At 37.6% G+C, this 23041-nt stretch overlaps 2 protein-coding genes across 9 annotated transcripts in view; one reads left to right on the top strand and one right to left on the bottom strand.

Moving 5' to 3' along the window:
- Positions 1-653: 653 nt before the first annotated feature.
- ZPBP2 (zona pellucida binding protein 2) lies at positions 654-10405 on the bottom strand. 5 transcript variants are annotated; one of them, XM_043904438.1, is made up of 8 exons: positions 10170-10399; positions 9973-10038; positions 8695-8820; positions 7880-8041; positions 5865-6083; positions 5255-5337; positions 4021-4128; positions 654-1499 (listed from the first exon to the last, which is right to left on the bottom strand). In XM_043904438.1, exons 1-8 carry the CDS (start codon positions 10216-10218, stop codon positions 1422-1424), a joined length of 891 nt encoding a protein of 296 aa, XP_043760373.1. In that variant the 5' UTR covers positions 10219-10399; the 3' UTR covers positions 654-1421. The 5 variants fall into 5 exon arrangements, with proteins under 5 accessions (XP_043760373.1, XP_043760375.1, XP_043760371.1 ...); XM_043904440.1 differs by lacking the exon at positions 654-1499 and adding an exon at positions 2309-3233 and having other exon boundaries at positions 3948-4128; positions 10279-10405; XM_043904436.1 differs by lacking the exon at positions 654-1499 and adding an exon at positions 2309-3233 and having other exon boundaries at positions 3948-4128.
- A 3560-nt stretch (positions 10406-13965) lies between these two features.
- Positions 13966-23041, top strand: part of IKZF3 (IKAROS family zinc finger 3) — a 90219-nt gene continuing 81143 nt past the window's right edge. For 2 of the 4 annotated variants that reach the window (XM_043904433.1, XM_043904432.1), the window contains exon 1: positions 13973-14221. In XM_043904433.1, the coding sequence (XP_043760368.1) occupies positions 14215-14221 (7 nt within the window). In that variant the 5' untranslated portion in view covers positions 13973-14214. Of the gene's footprint in view, positions 14222-23041 lie in introns of all 4 variants that reach the window. The other 2 variants (XM_043904431.1, XM_043904430.1) reach the window with 2 other exon arrangements.

Genomic DNA, 23041 nt, shown 5'->3' with positions numbered 1-23041 from the left:
ATCATATGATCGTATCAATCAAATAGAGGAATAGAGAACTTCCTCAACTTAACAAAGAACATATATTAAAAAAAAACTATACCTAACATCACATGTAATAGTGAGAAACTAGATGCTTTCTCTCTAAGATTAGAAACAAGACAAGGATGTGCCCACTCACTGTTACTATTCAATGTCATACTGGAAGTGCTAGCTAATACATTAAGACTAGATCAGGAAATAATAGATATACAGATTGGAAGGAAGAAATAAAACTCTTTTGTTTGCAGATGACATGGTTGTCTAAGTAGAAAATCTCAAAGAATCTACAAAAAAACCTCCTGGAATTAATAGCAATTAGAGAAAGATCACAGGATGTAAGGTTAATATACAAAAGTTAATAGCCTTCCTAAATACCAGCAATTAAACACTTGGAATTTGAAATTAAAAATACAAGACCATAGATTTCCCTTGTGGTCCAGTGGTTAAGAATCCACCTACCCAGGCAGGGGACGTGGGTTCAACCCCTGGTCCAAGAAGATCCCACAAGCCACAGGGCAACTACACCTGTGTGCCACAACTACTAAGCCTATGTGCCCGGAGCCTGTGCTTTGCAACAAGAGAAGCCACTGCAATGAGAAGCCCAAGCATCACAACTGGCGAGCTGCCCCCACTCGCTGCAACTAGAGAAAACCTGTGTGAAGCAATGAAGATCCAGCACAGCCAAATAATAAATTTTTTTAAAGTTTATATAAAAAGGCAAAAGACCCAGGATAACTAACACCATACTGAAGAAGAACTAAGTCAGGGGACTGATACCAACCAAATGTTAGCCTTACTATACAGTAATCAAGGTAGTACCATACTGAGGAAAGATTACATGAATTAATAAATAGGGAACCAAAAAAAAAAATAGGGAACCCAGACATAGACCCACACAAATGTAGTCAAATGACCTTTGGCAAAGGAGCAAAGGCAATTCAATGGTGGAAGGACAGTCTTTTCAACAAATGGTGCTGGAACCATCCATAGGCAAAAAAAAAAAAAAAGAATCTAAACATACAACTTACATTTTTCACAAAAACTAATTCATCTTAGACTAAATGTAAATCATGAAACTAAATAACTTCTTGAATACAACAGGAGCAAACTACATGACTTTGGGCTTGGTGATGAGTTTGTAGACATAAAAAGCATGATCCATGGAAAAGTATTGGTAAACTATAATTTTATTTATTTATTTTTGGCTACACTGGGTCTTCCTTGTTGCCCAGGCTTTCTTCTAGTTGTGGCAAGCGGGGGCTGCTCTCCAGTTGCAGTGTGTAGGCTTCTCATTGCAGTGGCTTCTCCTGTTGCTGAACGTGGGCTCCAGGGCGCACAGGCTTCTGTAGGTGCAGCGCGAGGGCTCAGCAGTTGCAGGTCCCTGGGCTCTGGAACATCGCTCAATAGTTGGGGTGCATGCGCTTAGTTGCTCCACAGCATGTAAGATCTTCCCAGACTAGGGGCTGAACCAGTGTCTCCTGCATTGACAGGGGGATTCTTTACCAGTGAGCTACCAGGGAAGCCCAAAATTGGTAAACTGGATTTTACTAAAATTAAAAACTTCTGCTCAGTGAAAGACATTGTGAGAAGAAGAGACAAACCACAACATTGGAGAAAATATTTGCAAAACACATATCTGATAAGAATTTGTATCTAAAATATACAAAGAACTCTTGGAACTCAACAATATGAATGAAAAATTCAATAAAAACAAGGAGAAAGATCTAAATGACAGATACACAGATGGCAAATAAACACATGAAATGATGCACAGACCAGAAGTCATTAGGGGATTTAAAATTAAAACAATAACAAACTATCACTATATACCTAATAGAATAGCCAAAATAAAAAAAAAAAAAACTTAAAATACCAAAAGCTGGTGAAGATGAGGAACAAGAAGAAACACATCCATTGCGGTGGGAATGTAAAATGGTAAACCAATTTGGGACACAGGTTGGAAATTTCTTACAAAACTAGACATTATCTTACCACACAACCCAGAAATCATGCTCCTAGGTATTTACGCCATTGATTTGAAAACTCATGTCCATACAAAAACCTGTACACAAATATTTATAGCAATTTTATTCATAATCATCAAAAACTGGAAGCAATCAAGATGTCCTTTATACACCCATGATATGGAATATTAGTCAGCAATAAAAAATGATCTATCAAAGCCATACAGTGACATGGAGGAATCTTAAATGAATATTGGTAAGTGAAAGAAGCCAGTCTGGAAAGTCTACATACTGTATGGTTCTAAGTTTAATCCACTTTGGGAAAGGCAAAACTGTAGAGACAGTAACAAGATTAGTGGTTGTCAAGGGCTGTGGGGTAAGACAGAGAGAAGAACAGATTAAACACAGGGCATTTTAAGGGTGGTGAAACTACTCTGTATGAACTGTAGGGGTGGACACGTTATCAATATGCACTTGTCAAAACCCACAGAACTACAACACGCAGAATGAACCTTAATATAAACTATTAACTGTAGTTAATAATAATGTGTCAACATTGGTTCATTAATGATAACAAATGTATCACGCTAATGCAAGGTGATACTAACAGGGGAAACTCGGGAGGGGTGAGGGTGTGGGCTGAAGTGGGTATATGGAACTCTGTGTAATAGTTGCTCAATTTTTCTGTAACCCTAAAACTATACTAAAAAATAAAGCCTATTATTCTAAAATAAATAGACTAAAAGCAAAGAGACTAAAAGAAACAACTTTTTTGGTTCTAATTATAAAGGTAATATGATATATCATACGAGTGATATCAAACAAAATAATATATGGAAAGTATAAAATTTTATTATACTTGCCTACTCTTCTTGACTTTAACATAGTTTTAGGTACAAAGAAACAAGATTGTTTGTAAGCAACAAAACATATTTCATTAAAAATCATCCACTGAGATTAAATGCCTTCTTAGAAATACCATGTTGACTATCTTTTTATGGTTTTTAAAATGTATGTTTTCCAATGTTTTGGTCTCACTCATCTTCCTTAATGAAAATATCTATGACACTTTGGGATGTGAACAAATCATCTTATGTCCTCCACCTCCACAAGCAAGTAATGATGCTTTCACCCCTAGTTTTCATGTTGAAATTTACTGGCATGATTTAGCTCCGTAGATTTGGACGGAAATGCAGGTCTGACATGTAACATCAACATCAGGACTAAAAGTCCCAGGGCTACAAACCACTGCAGAGGAAAATACAATGGAGTAGATTATTATAATTTCAGTTAAAGGTATTTTATACCAATAATACAAATTGCCATCAATGTCACACCACTGACATTCTATATCTATGTTCTACTACCAGTAATGTTCAACCAATTAAACTGTGGAAGATTATTTATGAGTTGTCTTTTTTCTTGGCTCTGCTGAGCAGGTTGCAGGATCTTAGTTCCCCAGCCACGGATTAAACCTGGAGCCATGGCAGTGAAAGTGGAGCCCTAACCACTGGACTGCCAGGGAACTCCCCATTTATGAGTTTGAAATATTGTTATCTGACGATCTTAGATAGCACTGTAAAAGAAAGTTAGAATCTTAGCTACTTTTTCCTTTAATAGCATCTTCCAGTAACTTCTGCATTGCTCCATTTATGAGTTCCTATTTCTTGTTTTCTAGTTCCTATTTCTAATTTCTAGGCAGGACCATTTTGTTTCCTTTCATCGTATAGTATCTCAAGTCAGAACACTATAGAGATATTTTGTAATACAAAAGATTATACTAGGCAGAATTAATATACATGAAGATAACTATGTTTAGAAATTTGAGCTTCAAATTTTTACTTCCCTTTAACTAAATACATTTCTTTGGTAAGAAAATCACTATAAATATTCAATTCAATTATGCTAAGAGAATTCTGACTAGATAACCTAAATAACTAGATACGTGTATTTTATAATTACCACAACAGGTAGCGCAATTGCTGTGTAGACCTTCATTTTTTCCAAAGCCTGGACGACAGCTATCCATACGTACTATTTGAAAACTGTGATCCACAAAATGCATGGCTGGTAGAGTTTTATTTAGATCATGGTTGAAAATATATGCTTGGCTCCGGAAAAATTCTTCTATTCGATTTCTTGCCTAAGATTTTAAAACACCAGAGAGAAGTATAATTACTAAACTGTGAACCAAATTTCTTCTCCTATATCAGAGGCAATGAAATGTAACACAAGCATGGCCCTGCTTTACACAACAGATGAATTCCTGAAAAGTTGCATGTTAATACCAAAATTAGTTTAGCCTGAACTTATCAATTATTGTCAATTTTTATGTACAACAGTTAAGAATTAAAACAAGGTTAAAAAGCACTTGTTTTGAATTATTTGCAGCATGTCTATTCCATATGTAGATAACTGGGAATTGATTGTTTCTAAGGAGCCAAGCAAGATGGAAACCAAAACTTTAATTAGCATTACAGACTAATGGTGTAAATTTTATTTTTTGAGCACAGGGCTTAAATAGTAACTAATAATAACCCATAAACCATGCACAATGTTAAGGGTATGAGCTTAGGGACTAGAGGAGGAGAATGAAGGTATTTTTTTAGACTATGCCCTGAGCCTCAAATAAGGCAGAGGAGAGAGCAACTATTATGATCAGTAAAGACACAGTTTTGGAAAAACCAATGTTTTAACCTAGAATGACATGATTATAAGGCTGTTCATTATTTACTAATTTTTATAAGGCTGTTTTCTCATTGTGGTGGCTTGTCTTGTTGTGGTGCTTGGGCTCGAGGGCGCACCGGCTCCAGTAGTTGCAGCAAGTGAGCTAAGTAGTTGCGGCTCCTAAGCTCTAGAGCACAGGCTCAGTAATTGTGGTGCAGAGGCCTAGTTGCTCCACAGCATGTGGGGGTCTTCCTGGATCAAGGATCAAACCTGTGTCTCCACTATTGGCAGGTGAATTCTTTACCAGTGAGCCACCAAGGAAGCCCTGTAAGGCTGTTTTTCAAGCTGCTGCTTGGTTACATTTGGAGAACAAAGACCAGTGATCCGTCCTTCTTCTATCATAGGAAAAATACATAATATTAACCTGGGGAGTTATATAATATTCCAAACATACTATTCCAAGACAAAACATTTTAAAATAGCTCAGACTTTCACAATCTCAGTTTATAAAACTGAAACCAATATCAGTAATATTTCATGCTTAAGTTTTAAACAGCTTTGTTTACTATTCAAATACATTCCCCCTACACTGAAATTCTCACCTGGAGGATATTATGATTAGTGGTATCTTCACAGTCAATAGACTCATTGCATGTACCTTTCCACCCTGGTGCAAAAGGATTAACTGGAGGGGGGGGAAAAATGACATCTTCACAAAACGATTCCAAAAAGTTCCAAACATTCTAATAAAGTTCCAAATGCTGAATTCAGTATACATGTGTGCATGTGTTTAATTTATGTAATCCTAGAAAGGTGAGCAATTTGAATAATTTATACATTATGATTTCACTCCATCTGGGGGCTAATGGAGGTAACTACAAGGCTTGAAAATGAATAGAAATAAATTTGGTTTGGTTTCCCCCTCTTGTTAAGTTCTCAAAAGTACAATTTAAAATTCTATAGGAAGTTATAACTTAAATACTAGCTGCATAGTTAAAGGCCATATTTATAAAATGCTATTGACTTCTCAAAAATAGGCAAGGCAAATAATTAATGTGTCAATTTTTACAACCACAGTCAGGCTAAGAACAACAACATATTTTAGTCCCTAACAAGCATTTAAAGCCTACTACTTATTTCTCATATTAATATGGCAATTAATTCTGTAATAAGATTAAACTCATAAATTTAAAGAATATTAAAATTTTTTACCTTGAAAGGCTATAAATAGCTCATGAATGAGGCCATGTTTTGGAACTTTAACAAAATGGCATTTATATGATGGTTCTATTATATGGCATGACAAATCAAAGATTAAATTATCCAAGATTTTCTTCAGGACTCGAAAAAGTAGATCATTATATTTTCCTACACAAGATTTTGTGGTAAAACGTACAGCCATCTGATATGAATAGTCAGGTTCCCGATAGGCTTTAAAAAAAAAAGATGAGAATAAAACAATTGTGCCTAGCATCAATTTCCAAATACCATGTAATATTAAATACCATCAATCTTGCAAACCACCACAGAAACTTAATTTATCTAATAAAATGTTTTAAGAGCTTCTCAGGTGGCACAGTGCAGGAGTGGCCAATGTGGGAGACACAAGAAGATGCAGGTCCAATCCCTGGGTAAGGAAGATTCCCCTGGAGAAGGAGATGGCAACCCACTCCAGTATTCTTGCCTAGAGAATCCCATGGACAGAGGAGCCTGGCGGGCTACAGTCAATGGGATGTCCAAGGGTCAGACATGACTGAGCAACTGAGCACAAAATGTTTTAACAATTTGTCCTCATGAAAAGATGTAAAACTAATGACTTTAATGAAAAAGGTTATTTTGTCTGATACATTATCTACTCAGTACAAGAGAAGATATAGCTTCTGTGGGTGCCCTATATATGTAATTAAAACTATTAAGAAAAAAATAAGATTCTGGTGGGGAGAGTCTTAGTTTATAGAAGTATCACTGGTGTTAGCACAGTACAGTGAAAAGGATCATTAATTTGCTTTTATGGAATTAAACATCAATTTTTAAATTACCTAGCAAAACTGCGATAATGCAGATTGTGCCTGCATATCTATACAGTGAGAAGTGGGAGGCTGAAAGAGGATTATTTAGGACACACCATTTTGATGTCAATTTGAGGTTCCTTGGTCACATTTCAATTCAGTTCAGTCGCTCAGTTGTGTCCGACTCTTTGCGACCCCATGAACTGCAGCACACCAGGCCTCCCTATCCATCACCAACTCCCAGAGTTCACCCAAACCCACGTCCATTGAGTCGGTGATGCCATCCAACCATCTCATCCTCTGTCGTCTCCTTCTCCTCCTGCCCTCAATCTTTCCCAGCATCAGGGTCTTTTCCAATGAGTCAGCTCTTCGCATCAGGTGGCCAAAGTATTGGAGTTTCAGCTTCAACATCAGTCCTTCCAATCAGGAGATCAGGACCCAGGACTGATCTCCTTTAGGAGAGACTGGTTGGATCTCCTTGCAGTCCAAGGGACTCTCAAGAGTCTTCTCCAACACCACAGTTCAAAAGCATCAATTCTTCCATGCTCAGCCTTCTTTATAGTCCAACTCTCACATCCATACATGACCACTGGAAAAACCATAGCCTTGACTAGATGGACCTTTGTTGACAAAGTAATGTCTCTACTTTTTAATATGCTGCTTAGTTAGGTTGGTCATAACTTTCCTTCCAAGGAGTAAGCGTTTTTTAATCTCATGGCTGCAATCACCATCTGCAGTCATTTTGGAGCCCAAAAAATAAAGTCAGCCACTGTTTCCACTGTTTCCCCATCTATTTGCCGTGAAGTGATGGGACTGGATGCCATGATCTTAGTTTTCTGAATGTTGAGTTTTAAGCCAACTTTTTCACTCTCCTCTTTCATCAAGAGACTCTTTAGTTCTTCTTCACTTTCTGCCATAAGGGTGGGGTCATCTGCATATCTGAAGTCTTTGATATTTCTCCTGGCAATCTTGATTCCAGCTCGTGCTTCCTCCAGCCCAGCATTTCTCATGATGTACTCTGCATATAAGTTAAATAAGCAGGGTGACAATATACAGCCTTGACGTACTCCTTTTCCTAATTGGAACCAGCCACATTTAAAATACTCTACAAGCCATACCGATTATATATAACAGATTCATTTACACTAAATGAAGAAATCATATACTTAATTCTGATCCAAACTAAATGTATAAGTGAAAATGTGCCTATATTCTTACCAAAGATCATAAAGTCATATCTCTGCTTTACTACCTTTTCTTCTTGGGTTTCTGCTTTGATAGTCTTGTAAGAAAAACTGCATGTATAAAGTCCAGACAAAGGCTCCAGAAAGTCTTTCACTGTCAGCTTTCCTGTATTAGTTATATTTATTCTATTACTTCCTAAACAGAAAGAGTAAATGAGTTGGTTATTTAACATGTAACAATTCAAACACTATTTGGTAAACTTGGGGTTACAAATACATACAAAAATTTATAAATTAATAGACAATTTTAACTTCAAGAATTCAACAAAGTCTTAATTCTGCTGTATTAGTCAATGGAAAACCACATGATAAGTATACTTTTGAAATATATTTTGGTTTTCTTTAATTCAATTCTTGGCATCTAATTTCAATCGATTTATACCAGTAATTCAGTAAATGAGATTATAGTACCTTAGAGTACAATGCAATTTCTTCACATAAGACAGAAATTAATAATCCTTACATTCTAAGACACCCTTCTAACGTCATGAAAAATTACAAATTAGTTACCTCATTTCCTATCACAGATAATGCAAAGATAAATTTTAGGTTTTATAAAAACTTCTGAACTAATAAGGCTTTGGGAGGAAAGGTACAAAAATTATTGCTTCAGTTTTTTGCATAAGAAGAAAATAAGGTACAGACTAGGTTATGATTGTCTAAATACTGAGTAAGTGAAACTGCAGTTAAAATTAAATTACAACTTTTTCATTCTCATAAATAACAGTGCTTTTCTAAAAAAAAGTTTGCATCATTAAAAAAAGAAGATATTAAAATCAAATAACTTACCTGTTAATGGCTTTTCATTAGGCCCAACCCATAAGTAGGTGGGGTCCACCGTTTCTTTTTCAGCGCGTTTAAAGTCCATACAGACAAGGACTGGGCTGTTGTGATGTAATTTTACATATACTTTCACTATGACAAAATAAAACAGTATATAACTACATTATATAGCAAAATTTAACACACTTCCTACCATTGTGTCCCAAAGTTACTTTGATTAGTTCTCTTTGTATTTCACAGTTTTAAAAATCAGCATATCATTATAACATTTGGAAAACTAAAGTCCTTTTTACTTCTCATAGACTTTTAAAACTCTAGACTACCCGAGAGTCATTATTTTTTTTCTGTGATAGTATAGTGTTTATAATAATGTACATAATACATTTTAGTGTACAGATTCAGAACTAGAATCAAAAAAAATTGAAGCGTTGGCAGAATCTATTTAAAGATCAGAAAAGGATCTGTTTGCTTGCAAAACTATTTTAAAGATGATCATTATCATCCCCAAGGCAAATGTGATATTTAGCTGTAAGTGTCCTCTGTTAGGAACAATAATTCAGTCTATGTGGGACACATAAGGAAGATTTTCTGCAATTCCTAGTCTATTTCGGATTTGATGGAAGCAGCAACAATGTGCTTGGAACAATACTGTCCCACAAGATACTAATTTTAAAGCCTGTTGAACACCAGGCTCTGAACCTATAAAGAAGATACTGTACCACAACTCGGTGGTGGCAGGCAGGGGTAGGGGCTCCAAAAACGGAGCGATTCCAAATCTAACCAATGCTACGAACCGGCCCAAAGTCATCCAAAGTTAGCTGTGTGACTAATTTTCCTTGGGGAGTGTGTGAAAGTTTTATCACAGGGACAAATGACATTTGAGCTGAGCCTGAAATGATGTGTAGGGGTTCTAGTTAATGAAGGGATAAGGACATTCCAAACAGAGGGACTTCCAGCCCCGGAAATCACTCCTCTGAGCTGGCCTCGCAGGTTGCAAAGCAGCAGGGACATTCTGAAGAGAGGTGGTATCAGAAAAAGACCTATAAATTGAATCTTAGCTCCTCACGAGCCGTACTTCTTTAGGCAAGATTCTTCTTTACGCAACTGAGGTGCAGTGGCGTCGCTCTAAGGATGAAACGATGCAACAACCTCCAGGAAGTGCAGAGCACACAGTTGACGTTCTATAAACTTTTGCTCCATTTCCTTGTTCGGGAAAAACCTCAGCAGAGACACGGGGCCCCCGGCTCTTCGGATGGACTCTGCGGGTGAAGAGATCCTCATTACCTGGGTGTCCCGGCTTGCCATAAATGAAGCCTTTCTCAGTGCGTTCGGAATTACGCTGCCATCCAACTGCGGAGGGAAAAAACCACTGACCAAGTGGAAGAGGAGCCGGAGCTCAGACTGGGGCGGGGCGGGGCAAAGCGGGGAGGCTGGACCGGGAAGCTGCGGGAAGCCTGGGGGCCGGGCGGGAGGAGCCCCACCTCCTGTGAGGTACCAGAGCACCGCGGAGAGTAGGACCCACGCTCGCATCACGACTCAGGGGCTAGCGTCGCGGGAGGGTTAGGCGTCGAGGGGCGGGCTCCTTCCTACCTCAGCCCCAGCGCCACGCCTCCCCATCTCTCTTCCACCGAGCGGAGCAAACCGCCAGGGTCCGCCCCCCTACCGTGCGTAGCTACAAAGGGAGCGGACGCGCAGGAGAGCGCGAGCGTGCTCCGCGGCCTGTCGCGCGTGGGTGGGGCTGGGGGCGGGGCGTGTGCAGAGGGCCGGGCCCTGGCAGGTGCACTGGAGGCGAGCGCCCCGCCCCTCGCGCACACGCGGTCGCCGTCGTGTGGATGCTTCCGGTGCTTCGCGCCTCGAGTCTGGCGCCATTTTCTCTCGCTCTTATGCGCTTAGTTCTCTGGGCAGTCGGTGAGAGAAGAAAAGCCTTGGCGTTTTAGTCATTTCCTTAGTCTAGGAGCTGAAGAGATCGATGAGAGGAACACGGTGGGCACAATGGGATAGGGCGGATAGGGGATGAGATTACATTAGGATCTGAGGAAGGAGAAGCTTGCACTTCACAGGAAGCAGAGAGCCCTGCGTGTGAATTCCCTATGCCTTTCTTATGAATTGTCTGGAACTGTGTGCACAATCTTTATCAAATTCTTAACTTTCAGTTTTCACCCAACTGTGTTCTAACCCACAGAATGAAGAACCTGAAGAACTAGTGCACCAAAGAGGCGTCTCCAGGCCTTTGCACTCTAGAGGAACGTTTAACCGTCATTTTCAACTTACAGTATTATACGATGTTGAGAGACTCCACTTGCAAATGTATCCAGGGTTGTGAAGTAAGCCTGCTTTAACAAAAACAAAAACACGGGCCCAGTTGAAAGGCAAGATCTCCAAATGCTTTTTTTTGCAGGGTGGATGCTCAGTCAAGATCAGCGAGCTCCAAAAGAGACCAGGCTAGTGTCTTTCATGGTTGCTTCTTGGCTACTCATTTAGTGGCCTGGAAAGCCCTGTGTATTGTCTGTTTCTTAGCAGCGGGACACCCTCAGTCGTGGTTTTGAGTAGGCTGGTGGGTACAGAGCCCAAGGTTCAGACAGGGTGCAGAATGATTATTTGGGGGTGAGATCAAGAGTTTTCGGTTTTATTTCCTTTGAGCCGAGTCAGTACTTGGACTATCTCATATGGTCCAGGAGCAGCCTTTGTCAGTGATTTCAGTTTTAGTCACTGTTAATTTTACCTGCATAGCATAAGCCATGAAATGTGATTTAGTGAGTCAGATCCACCCTTGTCAGTTACCATGTCTAGATTCATGGTTTAGTCTCAACTGTTACCTTCTTAAAGTAATGATAATGAAGACAAATTTAGGCATTATCTCTGATTCCCTGGAAGTTTATCATTAAATCCACAGTGTTTTATTAGCTTCCCAGTTATAAGTAATCGATCCTTGTAAACCCTTTGATCAACTTTGAATACTATAAGAAGAGACTTAACCAAATGAGTAGTGATTTGTTCAAAGAATTCATCTACCCTTTTAAAACAAACTTAATTTTAGAATAGTTTTAGATTTACAAAAAAATTGTGAAGATAGTACCGAGTTCTCTGTATTTCCTATTTCCTGACAATTAACACCTTACATTTGTTATGATATCTTTCTCACAAATAATGACCAATATTGATACCTTATTAAATAAAGCCCCTACTTGATTCAGATTTCCTTTGTTTTTACCTGATGGCCTTTTTCTGCTCCAGGATCCCAGTCAGGATCCCTTGTTATATTTAGTCATCAAGTCTCCTTAGCGGTGACAGTTTCTCAGACATTTCTTGGTTTTGATGACCTTGACAGTTAATGAGTTTTGAGATGACATTGACTTGATCTGAATTGGTCAGGCCCTTTGCAGAATGCCTCTAGGTTAGACTGGAGCTTAACCAGTCTAAGTTAACCCTCTAGGTTAGGGTTTATGGATGGAAGGCTATGGAGGTGAAGTACCTTATTCAAGTGTATATCACGGGCACATACTGTCCCATGCCTTATATCGTTGTTGTTGTTAACTTGATCATCTGCCTGAGGTAGTATTTGTCTGGTTTCTGTGATATAAATACCTTTTCATACTGTAATCTTTGGAAGGATGTCACTATGTGAATCCCATTCATTTTTTAAAAAAACCTTTTTTGGGGGGTGGGATCCTTTGTATGGCTTGTGGGATCTCAGTTCCCTGACCAGGGATTGAACCCAGGCCATGGCAGTGAAAGCCCAGAATCGTAATCACTAGGCCACTAGAAACACTCATAAGTGAATTGCACACTTAAGGAGTGGGGATTTATGCTCTACCTCCTTGAGGGTGAAATAGCTGCATGAATTATTTTACCCACTTACTTTTGATCTATCCCGTTAAGTATCACGTTTTTGAGTCTGAAATACTCAATACTGAGCTAGTTATTCACAGAGTAGTAACACATTCCATTGATAAGTATAAAGAACATTATAATGGAAGCTAAACACCTTCTAAAACTTTTAATAACCAAATAACTATTCATCCTTACACCATCCCTGTGAAATTTTACAGTTCCTCTTCTGCTACTTTTGATGTGCTATTTTTGCCTTTAGAAACTAACAAACAACAAATTTCCCCTTTCAATACTAAAATTAGACCTAGTGTTTAGAGTATTTCTCCGAAATTGTTATTATCCTGTAGAACTCCAACCCATACAAGTTATAGAGATGCTGTCATGGTGCCATAATCGTAAAACAAAGCCATTACAAGTTATTAACTCATTTAAAAATTATATACCTATATCTATATATATATATCTCCTATACCAAGGCATATTTAAAATAAAATTCATAAAATTACAATATGTATTCTTTAACTTGATAAGAGTGGGTTTACTCTGGTATGGCCTTCTGATGCATGAACTCCCAACGTTAAGTCTCAAATATACTTGTATATACCAACAACATATGTCTCTCACAAAGGCAAAAATGGTCTTTTTGAGAATCATTTACATATTTAACATACTGGGTAACTTTAAGAGGACTCACCTGAACAATGTCTGTTCAACCTCAGTGTGAAGAAAAATTCTGTTTTTTAAAAATTATATGTTCACTTCCCCTTCCCTCTCCCTATAGTCAAATGTGTGCTTGATCTCTATAACGTGGGAAGGATGTTGGGAAAAGATGTTCACTCTGTGTACAACTAACATCTTTGAGTCAATTTTACTGTCTTAGTGTATCTTCCCCTTCCCACCCCAATCTCTTAGCACTTTACATTATATATGTATTTTTGTAAGCTGTCTCAGATCCTATTTGGAAGAAGGTAAGGTAGTAGAAAATAAACACACATAAATACAGTGTGTAGTGTTTTGTGAGTGGTGGCAAATCAAGCAGTTTCCAAAAGGGAAAATAAAGTGAGAATATTGCTTCCAGTTGAAAAAGTTGAGTTGATTAAAGTGCCAACACTCTTTGGAACTGTCTTAGAACTTCCTGAAAACTTGGATCAGGAACTTTTATTACGTGAAATGAAAAGTTGAGGAAGAAAAACATATTTAATGGAGTGCTCATTGATGGCATTCATGGCTATCATCCCTGAATCTAGACCAGAAGTTCCAGATTTTGCTCAAGACAAACCTCCTTTGAACTTAGACTTGCAAGAAAGCAATCCAGATCCTCCTTCCCGCCATGTGATATTACTGTCTTATCCACTATCCTTCTAAAATAGACATTTGGAGACAATTTACTGTCTTGCCATTTCCTTCCTATTGGGGTTCTCGGCTTTGACATTCAAAAGGCGGCTGGAGGCGCGGTAGATACCTCGGCGGTGAGCGTCCTTTAAAGCCGCCGCCAGCCAGCGCCGCTGTAACCCCGCGCACCGTCCGGTCGCTGGCTTCTGCCCCTTTCAATCTGCGCCGACGCGGCGGCCGGATCCCGGGGACTCCCCGCGCTGGGAATCTCCCGCCAGCTGCGCGCTGCGTCCCGGCGACGGCAGGAGCACGTGGAGCGGCTGGTTATCCAGAGCGGCAGCTCCAGCCCAGCCCGGCGGCGAGATGGAAGGTGAGCCTCCAGCCTGCTTCTTTTCTAAGGGGTCTTTGAAATGCTCAACCGGTGCACGCAGCAGAGAGAGTTCCTTCTGAATCTCGGTTTTGCTTCTATTTATTTCTTTTGTCAAAAGTAAATAGGCATTTCAGAGGGCAAAGCGTGTCGGTTTTCATACATCTCTCATTTGCTACCTTACCCCCCCACCCCCAACCTAACTTTGGACAGTGATAATTTCTCCGCATTTTTACCTTTTAGGGGTTGTCAGGGGTCAATTCTGATTCTGCAGGGGAGGAATACTTATGGGGTGTCCCTGAAATGGCAGCAAACCTAAGGTGGAATAACTAATCCTTTTGCATGATTTTTTCGTCCATGGCTTCAATGTCCATTGGAATTGGGCTAACCTGAGTGACTTCTTTAGGATGAAAGGTGACTCCCCCCCGCCAAGGGTAAATGCTGTCATATGGCAAGGTAAATTTTTAAGTAATAGCATTTGTGCTTCCCTTGGTACTCAGTCTTCTAATAACTTATTTACTCAAAGCAAAAAATCAGGCTCACATGAAGAGTTTCATTTGAATTAATTTTGAAAGTCATTAAACTATCCTCACTTCCCCCCAAATTTTCAGTATTATTGGGATATATATACTTCCTTGGGATAACTAAAATTTCACAGTATTATTTCAAACTTTTCAACAGTCTTTTCAACAAGTGTTTCTAAAACCTTGAAAATGGCAGGTGCATCTCAAGTTGGAGGAGGTGGTGATAGAAAATCAGAATTTGTGAGAAATGTATTCATTCTATTAGTAAATGAGATACTGACACCTGATTGAAATGTTAATCTGATAATTATCAATAGCCTGGATATTTTCTTCATAATGATTGAAGGCTCTCTTATTGCCAGTATACCTTGATCTTTGGCAGCTTTAGGTCTAGGCTCTATGAAGTTATTAAAACTTGATTGAATATGTCAGGAAACAAAATAAATTTTGTTTCATGTATAATTGAGCACAGTACTGTGGTTGTAAATCTTTAATTTGCACATGAGTATGTTTATAATTTTAAACTGACTTGGCGCTTATACGTGTTTTTTTTCCTCTAAGTAGAGCGCCAAATGATAAGTCAGTGCACAGTACATATTTAGTATTCTGTAAAAAAAAAATTGATGATCATTATTGAAAAATATTTCAAGGGTTTTCTCTTATGAAAAACTTCTTGCTTTAAATTTATAAAAATTATCAAGGTTTAAAAGTCAACCTAAAAATTTACACTTTGAATATTTGAAAAATGGTTTATGATGTGTAATTTTTATCATGTAAAGATTTCATTGGCCAAGATCAGGAAAAAATTAGGTTGTTGTACACTAGAAAAAATAATTTAAAAAACACTCAGTCTTTAATTATTTCAAATGAATTCCTGAGTTTATTTTTGTGAAGTGATAGATCAATACTACAACACTATTTTTTCCTAGTCTTAATCATTTCTTTCTCAAGAATAACATATGAATTAGTGTAAGACAGTGGAAACTGTGACGTTTCTCTATAAATGCTAATACTCCTGAATTCATTTATTTAATGTGAAATAAAGAAATTATTAACTAAGTAGCTAATTTAGGATATTAAAGCCCTAACAGTGACTTTTTGATAAGCTGAATAAAAAGGGAATGAAAACCTGTGTAGAATTTTATTTGGAATGTACAGGCTATAAATGGAAAGAGAATACAGAATTGAATCACTAGGTGAGTTTAGATGAGTAGATTACATTCATAATCCGTGGAGATGGATGTTATATGGTATGCTTAATGCAAAGATTTCACACTTAAATAAAAAACTAAGATTAACAGAAAGGTTAGTGATGTGAATTTGGCTATTCTAACATCACGTCCCTGAGGATCAGAGTATTTGGTGTAGTAAAATATCTGGTTTATTATAGCCACTCAAGATTGGCTAATCTGGCCCATGTGTTTGATATTTAAATAAAGTACTTTTATACTATTTTGGCATTTTGGTCCCAGTTTAGAATTTGACCTATAGTGTATACCTCTCATGTCTTGGCACTGCAAGCAAGTAGAGTACTTGATGAAGTGCTTTTATTTTCTGCCTAATTTGGGGGTCAAATTAATATGCTATGGTTTATTGTGAAATGCAGAACTATATGGTCAATATTTCTTCAACATATAAAATCTTTTTAAAAAGTTATTCATTTTTTCATTGATTACCAGACATTCATTGAGAATTTTTGTGTGTGAAGATGTCAGATGAAATAAGCTTTTGAAATAGAAAGTTTGTCATATAAAGATGAAGAGTTAACGCATGTAATAAATCAAGAACTAAAATTGTTTTCTTTTCTCCCAGTTTGTGATCCTGAATATTTTCTACGCAGAGATTCTTTATGTTACTGAATTTTGTTATTTGTGCTGTAATAATATCCCTTCTGTCTGATGGTTGAGAAATGGGTGGTTCACAAATACGAATTTTACAAGTATTGGCATATTTCTTATTTAATATAAAACTTTTGGGATTTCCATGGTGGTCTGGCGGCTAAGAATCCCCCTTCAAATGCAGGCAATGCAGGTTCGATCCCAGGTCTGGGAATGAAGATCCCACATACCATGAGAAAAGCCCGTGTGCCACAACTGAGACCCAGTGCAGCTAAATAAACAAATATTTTAAAAAACCCTTTTTATGTCAACATTATTGGGTAGAAATCTTTCTAAGAATATTTGTTACACAGTATTTGTTACACAAACCCCTTATAAGTGAGGTCCACAAGAGAAAACTTTATCTTAGGGACTCAGGCTCAGTATTGTGACCATCAGATAATGTATTGTTCTGTAGTGTATTCTCATGGGGTTTTGAACTGTGCAGAGCTGAATGCCCCTACACTAAATATTCCCAGGTTATTGTGTAATTTTTGTCTCCTTGATGTCAGCTTCCCACCACATGGCTTTTGTGGTAGCCATTTTTTTCATTTCTAGCTTCCTTTCTGTGTTCTGGATGGATGGTATTTACATAGATACAGCCTCCAGATGGTGGTTTACTAGCCTTCCATTTTATGAACATGTGAAGGTTGAACTGATAAAATTTAAAGGAACAAAAGCCACAGAAAGGTCATGGGGTCCTGGTAGAACATAATTTTAGAAAATTTCTGGTTGTGTTTCCTACAATCTCATACGCTGTTTCACACTTCCATGTCTTTGCTGAAATTTTCATCCCATTCTTTACCTTGTTATGCCTACTCATCTTTTCATGCCTTGTCACCATGAAGGACCTCCTTCTCATGACTCTCCCTGGTGCTTTCTGGTGGTCGTTCTATCCAGTCCCTCACCTCCATCCAGCTGGGCTAAGGCCTTTCCTTACTGTGCGTACTTCTCCCAATTATATTGAAACTATTTACCGATGTAAGTGTTTATTCCCCCACTGGTCTTTAAGCTTCTGAAGGCAGAAACTATGTCTTATTTTTGTATACTCAGTGCAAAGAACAGTTCCTGGTTCATAAAAGATCCTCAGAGTTTGTTGCACTCAAGTTTCAAAATGGTGCCAAAAAGGGACTTCCCTGGTGGTGGTCCAGTGGTTAAGACTTTGCCTTCCAGTGCAGGGGTGCAGGTTTGATCCCTGGTCAGGGAGCTAAGATCCCATATGCCTCACAGTCAAAAAACAAAAACATGAAACAGCAGCATTATTGTAACAAATCTAATAAAGAATTTAAGAAAATGGTCCACATAAAGAAACTTTGAAAAAATGGTGCTGAAAAGTCATTTTCATTAACTTTATTATGATGCCTTTTATTAATTACTCTTTGTGAGTAAGGGGTTGGTGCTAGCAAATTCCTTGTTAGAACTCAGAAAAATTTTAAAGTATTTAAAGTGGTATAACAGAAAGGAAAACTTAGAAAACAGAAATGTTATTGGTTTTTTGACTAGCATATTACTTAATGCTAAACATTACCTTTTAACTTTACATGAGCAGATTTCAGGATCACTATTAGTCCATTAAAATATGGATCAAATATGAGGGGAAATTTACTTTCTCAGTCAGTAAGATACATGGATGGTACCATAAAATTATCATACATTTTCCTGGTGATACCTTAATATGTTGTTATAAGTTTGTCATCAGTGTATACATTTACACTTATGACTAAAAGATTATCAGTAGGTCTTTTATCAGATAACCAGTATGAGTTGGCTCCTAAGTCAAGCTGTAGTTCTAGACAATGTGTGAGAGGAGTGATTAACACAGAAGCTGCCTGTAGTAAGTACCCAATAAATGCTTTTTGAATGTGTTAAACATTCATTGGTTATTGTGGAAAAATATTCTAACCATCACAAGAACATCGAGTAGGCTGCTGTTAAGCCTTTTGAAAATACAACTCTCCCATTAACTGGCACATTCGTAATAATTAGAAATCATAAGGATGACCCTAAGGCCTTCTGAATCACTTTGTAAAAAAAGAGGAAATAATGAAACAATGATTATATTTCTGTTATAGGGGGATTATTTGAAAAGTGGCATATATATATAACTGTTAATTATTACTGCCGTAAAATCTGTCAAAATAATCCCTAATGATCCTGAATGAGATAATTTTTTCAGCCTTAATTGAAATCTGCTTTTGCATCCAGAATTAAAGTTCTTAGAGTACAAAGTGATGTAGAGTAAATCAATATAATTTGGAGTCGATACTGTATTATATTGGACTTGTAGCCCATCTAGAAGACAGAAAAAACTAAATGTTTAATAATAGATATGAAAAAAAAATAGATATGAAACAGAATAAAAGCATTTATGAAGCAGTGCTTTTTATGCATCAAAAATTCAAAAGCAGCTTACCTCCTGACTTATTATATCAATGGAATTGGCAACATATCACAAATTGTATTTATTAGCAACTGTTCTTAGAGATAACATTTTTGGTACATCAGGTTATTTGTGGGCTTATAAAGGAAACTTTTTAAAATAAGAAATGGAAAACATTTCAATAGTATCACTGATGAAGCAGTGCAAAACTGTTTTTTACTCTTAACTCTTAAAGGTTATTTAACTAGATTTCTTGCATATTTTGGTCATTAGTACACCTGTTGCCCCGTCTAAACTGTCAGATTCCAAAGTGTAGGGATCTTTTTTATCACCAGTGATAACTAGTACCCAGCCTAGTCCCTAGCACATAGTAGGACTGCAGTCATATTTATTAAATAAATCAACTAATAAACTGCCTGTGTTTGGTCATTTGACTATTTATTTGTTCAACTTTTATGGTAAAGATAGTAAAGAAAATAGTGACATGAAAGCTAGTTAATTTTGCTGGTTAATTTGTCAGAGGTGCTATTAAAAGTTTGACAGAAGAGCTTCGAATGTTGGCTGAATTCAACAGGATGAATACTATTATTTTTTTCTAATCCAATACTGGCTTAACTTTGGGCAAAATAACGTAGTGAAATCTAATCCTTGGCTTTGCTACATATTTTGCAGTGTTTCAGCAAGTCACAATAAACTAATTCTTCACAACAAATGTTTTGCTTTTTAAAGTTGAGAATACCATATTTTACTTCATTTGATTTCTCTAACACACCATGATCAGTTTATTTGCGAAGTATTATCTGTTTGAGAGACTGTGAACATAGCAGAATATTTAGAACATCAGAACAATTTTATATGAGCAAATATGCACAGGAAAAAAATTCCAGTGCACAACCACAATCTTACTCGTGTCACATTTATAAATTTTTAATATTTTCAAAGAGCTGGTTAAAAAGTTTTATTTTGAGGTCAGAATATAAATTTTACAGGGATAATCTTCAATGCATTAATATTTGGTAAATGATACACATGCAAGTCAAATCGAGCCTCTGATATACATTTGTGCTACTGTCTACACTGTGCACAAGTGTATAACAAATGATCTTCAATTGCAGAGATAAAGGCAGATGATGGCAAAAATGATTAGTTGTTAAATATTACAAAAACTGTTTTTTCAGAGTGGAGCTATTATATTTTACATCAGCTATGCTATAACTCCACATTCATAAAAAAGTTGATTATTGAGCATGCTTGTTTTTTATCCACAGAATATTTTTTTCCTCTGCATATGTGCTCATGTAAAGTTATTTAGGTAAGGATATCACTATAGGGACCACTGCTAGATCTACTTAGCTATTGACCCTGTCCCTCTGCCACAGATCAGCACCCGGCAGTCTTTTAGGAAGCTGTTCCTTATTCTAGGTTGGAATCTCTTGCTTTTCTGAAACAGTAATATTTTATGTCATCTAATGACTGCTAGAACCTAACTGTATTTTATGCATAAAGTATTCTTGCATGGTTTTAATGCAATCTAAATTGTTTAAGAATGAAACTACTGTCTACTGGGTTGGCCAAAAAGTTTGTTTGGGTTCCTTTTGACCAATCCAATAAATTAAAGGAAGATAATTCTTTCTTTAGTTTGGAGCCAAGACTTTTGCCATTATTGATGCAAGCTATATCTTGCATATTTTGTCTCTTACATTCATGATGATTCTATAAACACATCTGACTACCTTCTTATTATGTATTCTATAATAATTTACTAGTACATTTACATATTAAGACACAAATTATTTTATTTATTTCACATTTATGTTACAGTTAGGTTTTTATTTTTAGAAAACTTCGATGTGTGGATAGGTTATATTTAATTTATGATGGTGTGTGTGTGTTAGTCGTTCAGTGTGTCCGACTCTTTGTTACCCCATGGACTGTAGCCTACCAGGCTGCTGTGTCCATGGAATTCTCTAGGCAAGAATACTGGAGTGAGTTGTCATTCCCTTTTCCAGGGGATCTTCCCAACCCAGGGGTCGACCTGGGGTAAAGAGGTGTTATAAAATACTTTTTCTAAAAGAGGGGGTCACTTGGTCTTGGTAAGGTTGAGAACTCCTCTAAGTTTGTAATACTGCAAGAGACCAGCAAGTCTGAGTAAGATGATGTGGACAGAAACCACCTTGCATTCTACTAGAGGTAAAGCTAGGATCCAGCGAATGTTCAGTTTAATTCATAATTCATTTACAAAGATCCTTTAGACACCTGTTAATCTAAGTATGGTGTGTGGACCAGTAGCACTGGCAACATCTGGGACATGTTACAGATGCAGAATCTCAGGCCAGACATGCTGAATCAAAATCTGCATGTTAATGAGATTCCTAGGGCATTCTTGTGCAGACTAAAATCTGATAAACATGGCCCACAGTTTGAAAAGTATTAGTGAAACATCACTTTCATAGCACATACTGGGTTAATAGTAGATCATCTTTATATCTTTCAGTTCAGTTCAGCTCGGTTCAGTCGCTCAGTAATGTCCGACTCTTTGCGACCCCATGAACCGCAGCACACCAGGCCTCCCTGTCCATCACCAACTCCCAGAGTCCACCCAAATCCATGTCCATTGAGTCGGTGATACCATCTAACCATCTCATCCTCTGTCATTCCCTTCTCCTTCTGCCCTCAATCTTTCCCAACATCACGGTCTTATTCAAATGAGTCAGCTCTTTGCATGAGGTGGCCAAAGTATTGGAGTTTCAGCTTCAACATCAGTCCTTCCAATGAACACCCAGGACTGATCTCCTTTAGGATGGACTGGTTGGATCTCCTTGCAATCTAAGGGACTCTCAAGAGTCTTCTCCAACACCACAGTTCAAAAGCATCAATTCTTCCATGCTCAGCTTTCTTTATAGTCCAGCTCACATCCATACATGACCACTGGAAAAACCATAGCCTTGACTAGACGGACCTTTGTTGGCAAAGTAATGTTTCTGCTTTTTAATATGCTGTTTAGGTTGTTCATAACTTTCCTTCCAAGGATTAAGTGTCTTTTAATTTCATGGCTGCAATCACCATCTGCAGTGATTTTGAAGCCCCAAAAATAAAGTCAGCCACTGTTTCCACTGTTTCCCCATCTATTTGCCATGAAGTGATGGGACCGGATGTCATGATCTTAGTTTTCTAAGTTGGATTTAAGCCAACTTTTTCACTCTCCTCTTTCACTTTATCAAGAGGCTCTTTAGTTCTTCTTCACTTTCTGCCATCAGGGTGGTGTCATCTGCATATCTGAAGTCTTTGATATTTCTCCTGGCAATCTTGATTCCAGCTCATGCTTCCTCCAGCCCAGCGTTTCTCATGATGCACTCTGCATATAAGTTAAATAAGCAGGGTGACAATATACAGCCTTGACGTACTCCTTTCCCGATTTGGAACCAGTCTGTTGTTCCATGTCCAGTTCTAACTATTGCTTCCTGACCTGCATACAGGTTTCTCAAGAGGCAGGTCAGGTGGTCTGGTATTCCTGTTGTTTTAGAATGTATTTTTATTGTTTATTTGCTGGTTTTAAAAGATAGCTAAGCAATGAAAGTTTTTATAACATTTGATTTTGACTTACCTTGTAATATAACATTTATATTAATAGCAATGTAATTCAAAAGTCAGAAATCTTTATTCGTTCATTCTTCATTCAAAAACTATTCACTGACTGTTATGTGTCTTGTATGCAAAATATTGGCAATACAATGGTGAAGAAGACAACAGTGCTTTTGCCTGCTTGGAATTTACAGTCAGATGAAGAAGGTGGGCTCCCAAACAAATAAATCCCCAATGAAAAGATTTGAATTATTTGAAGTGTTATACAAGAACAGTGCTAAAAGGAAGAATAATGGTCAGGGCAGGGTTGGTGCACCCCTCCTCTGAATAAAAAGTCTGGCTAGAGATAGAAATTTGATCATCCTCAGCACGTAGATGATCTTTAGCGCCATGGGAATGATTGGGGCCACCTATTGTGAGAAGAGGGCTCGGGATCAAGCCCTGAGAAGCATCCTATTTA

This window comes from Cervus elaphus, chromosome 5 (assembly GCF_910594005.1).
Source record: "Cervus elaphus chromosome 5, mCerEla1.1, whole genome shotgun sequence".
Taxonomy (NCBI): domain Eukaryota; kingdom Metazoa; phylum Chordata; class Mammalia; order Artiodactyla; family Cervidae; genus Cervus; species Cervus elaphus.
Note: the sequence above shows the minus strand (reverse complement) of the source record. Positions and strands in the feature narration are given on the sequence as shown.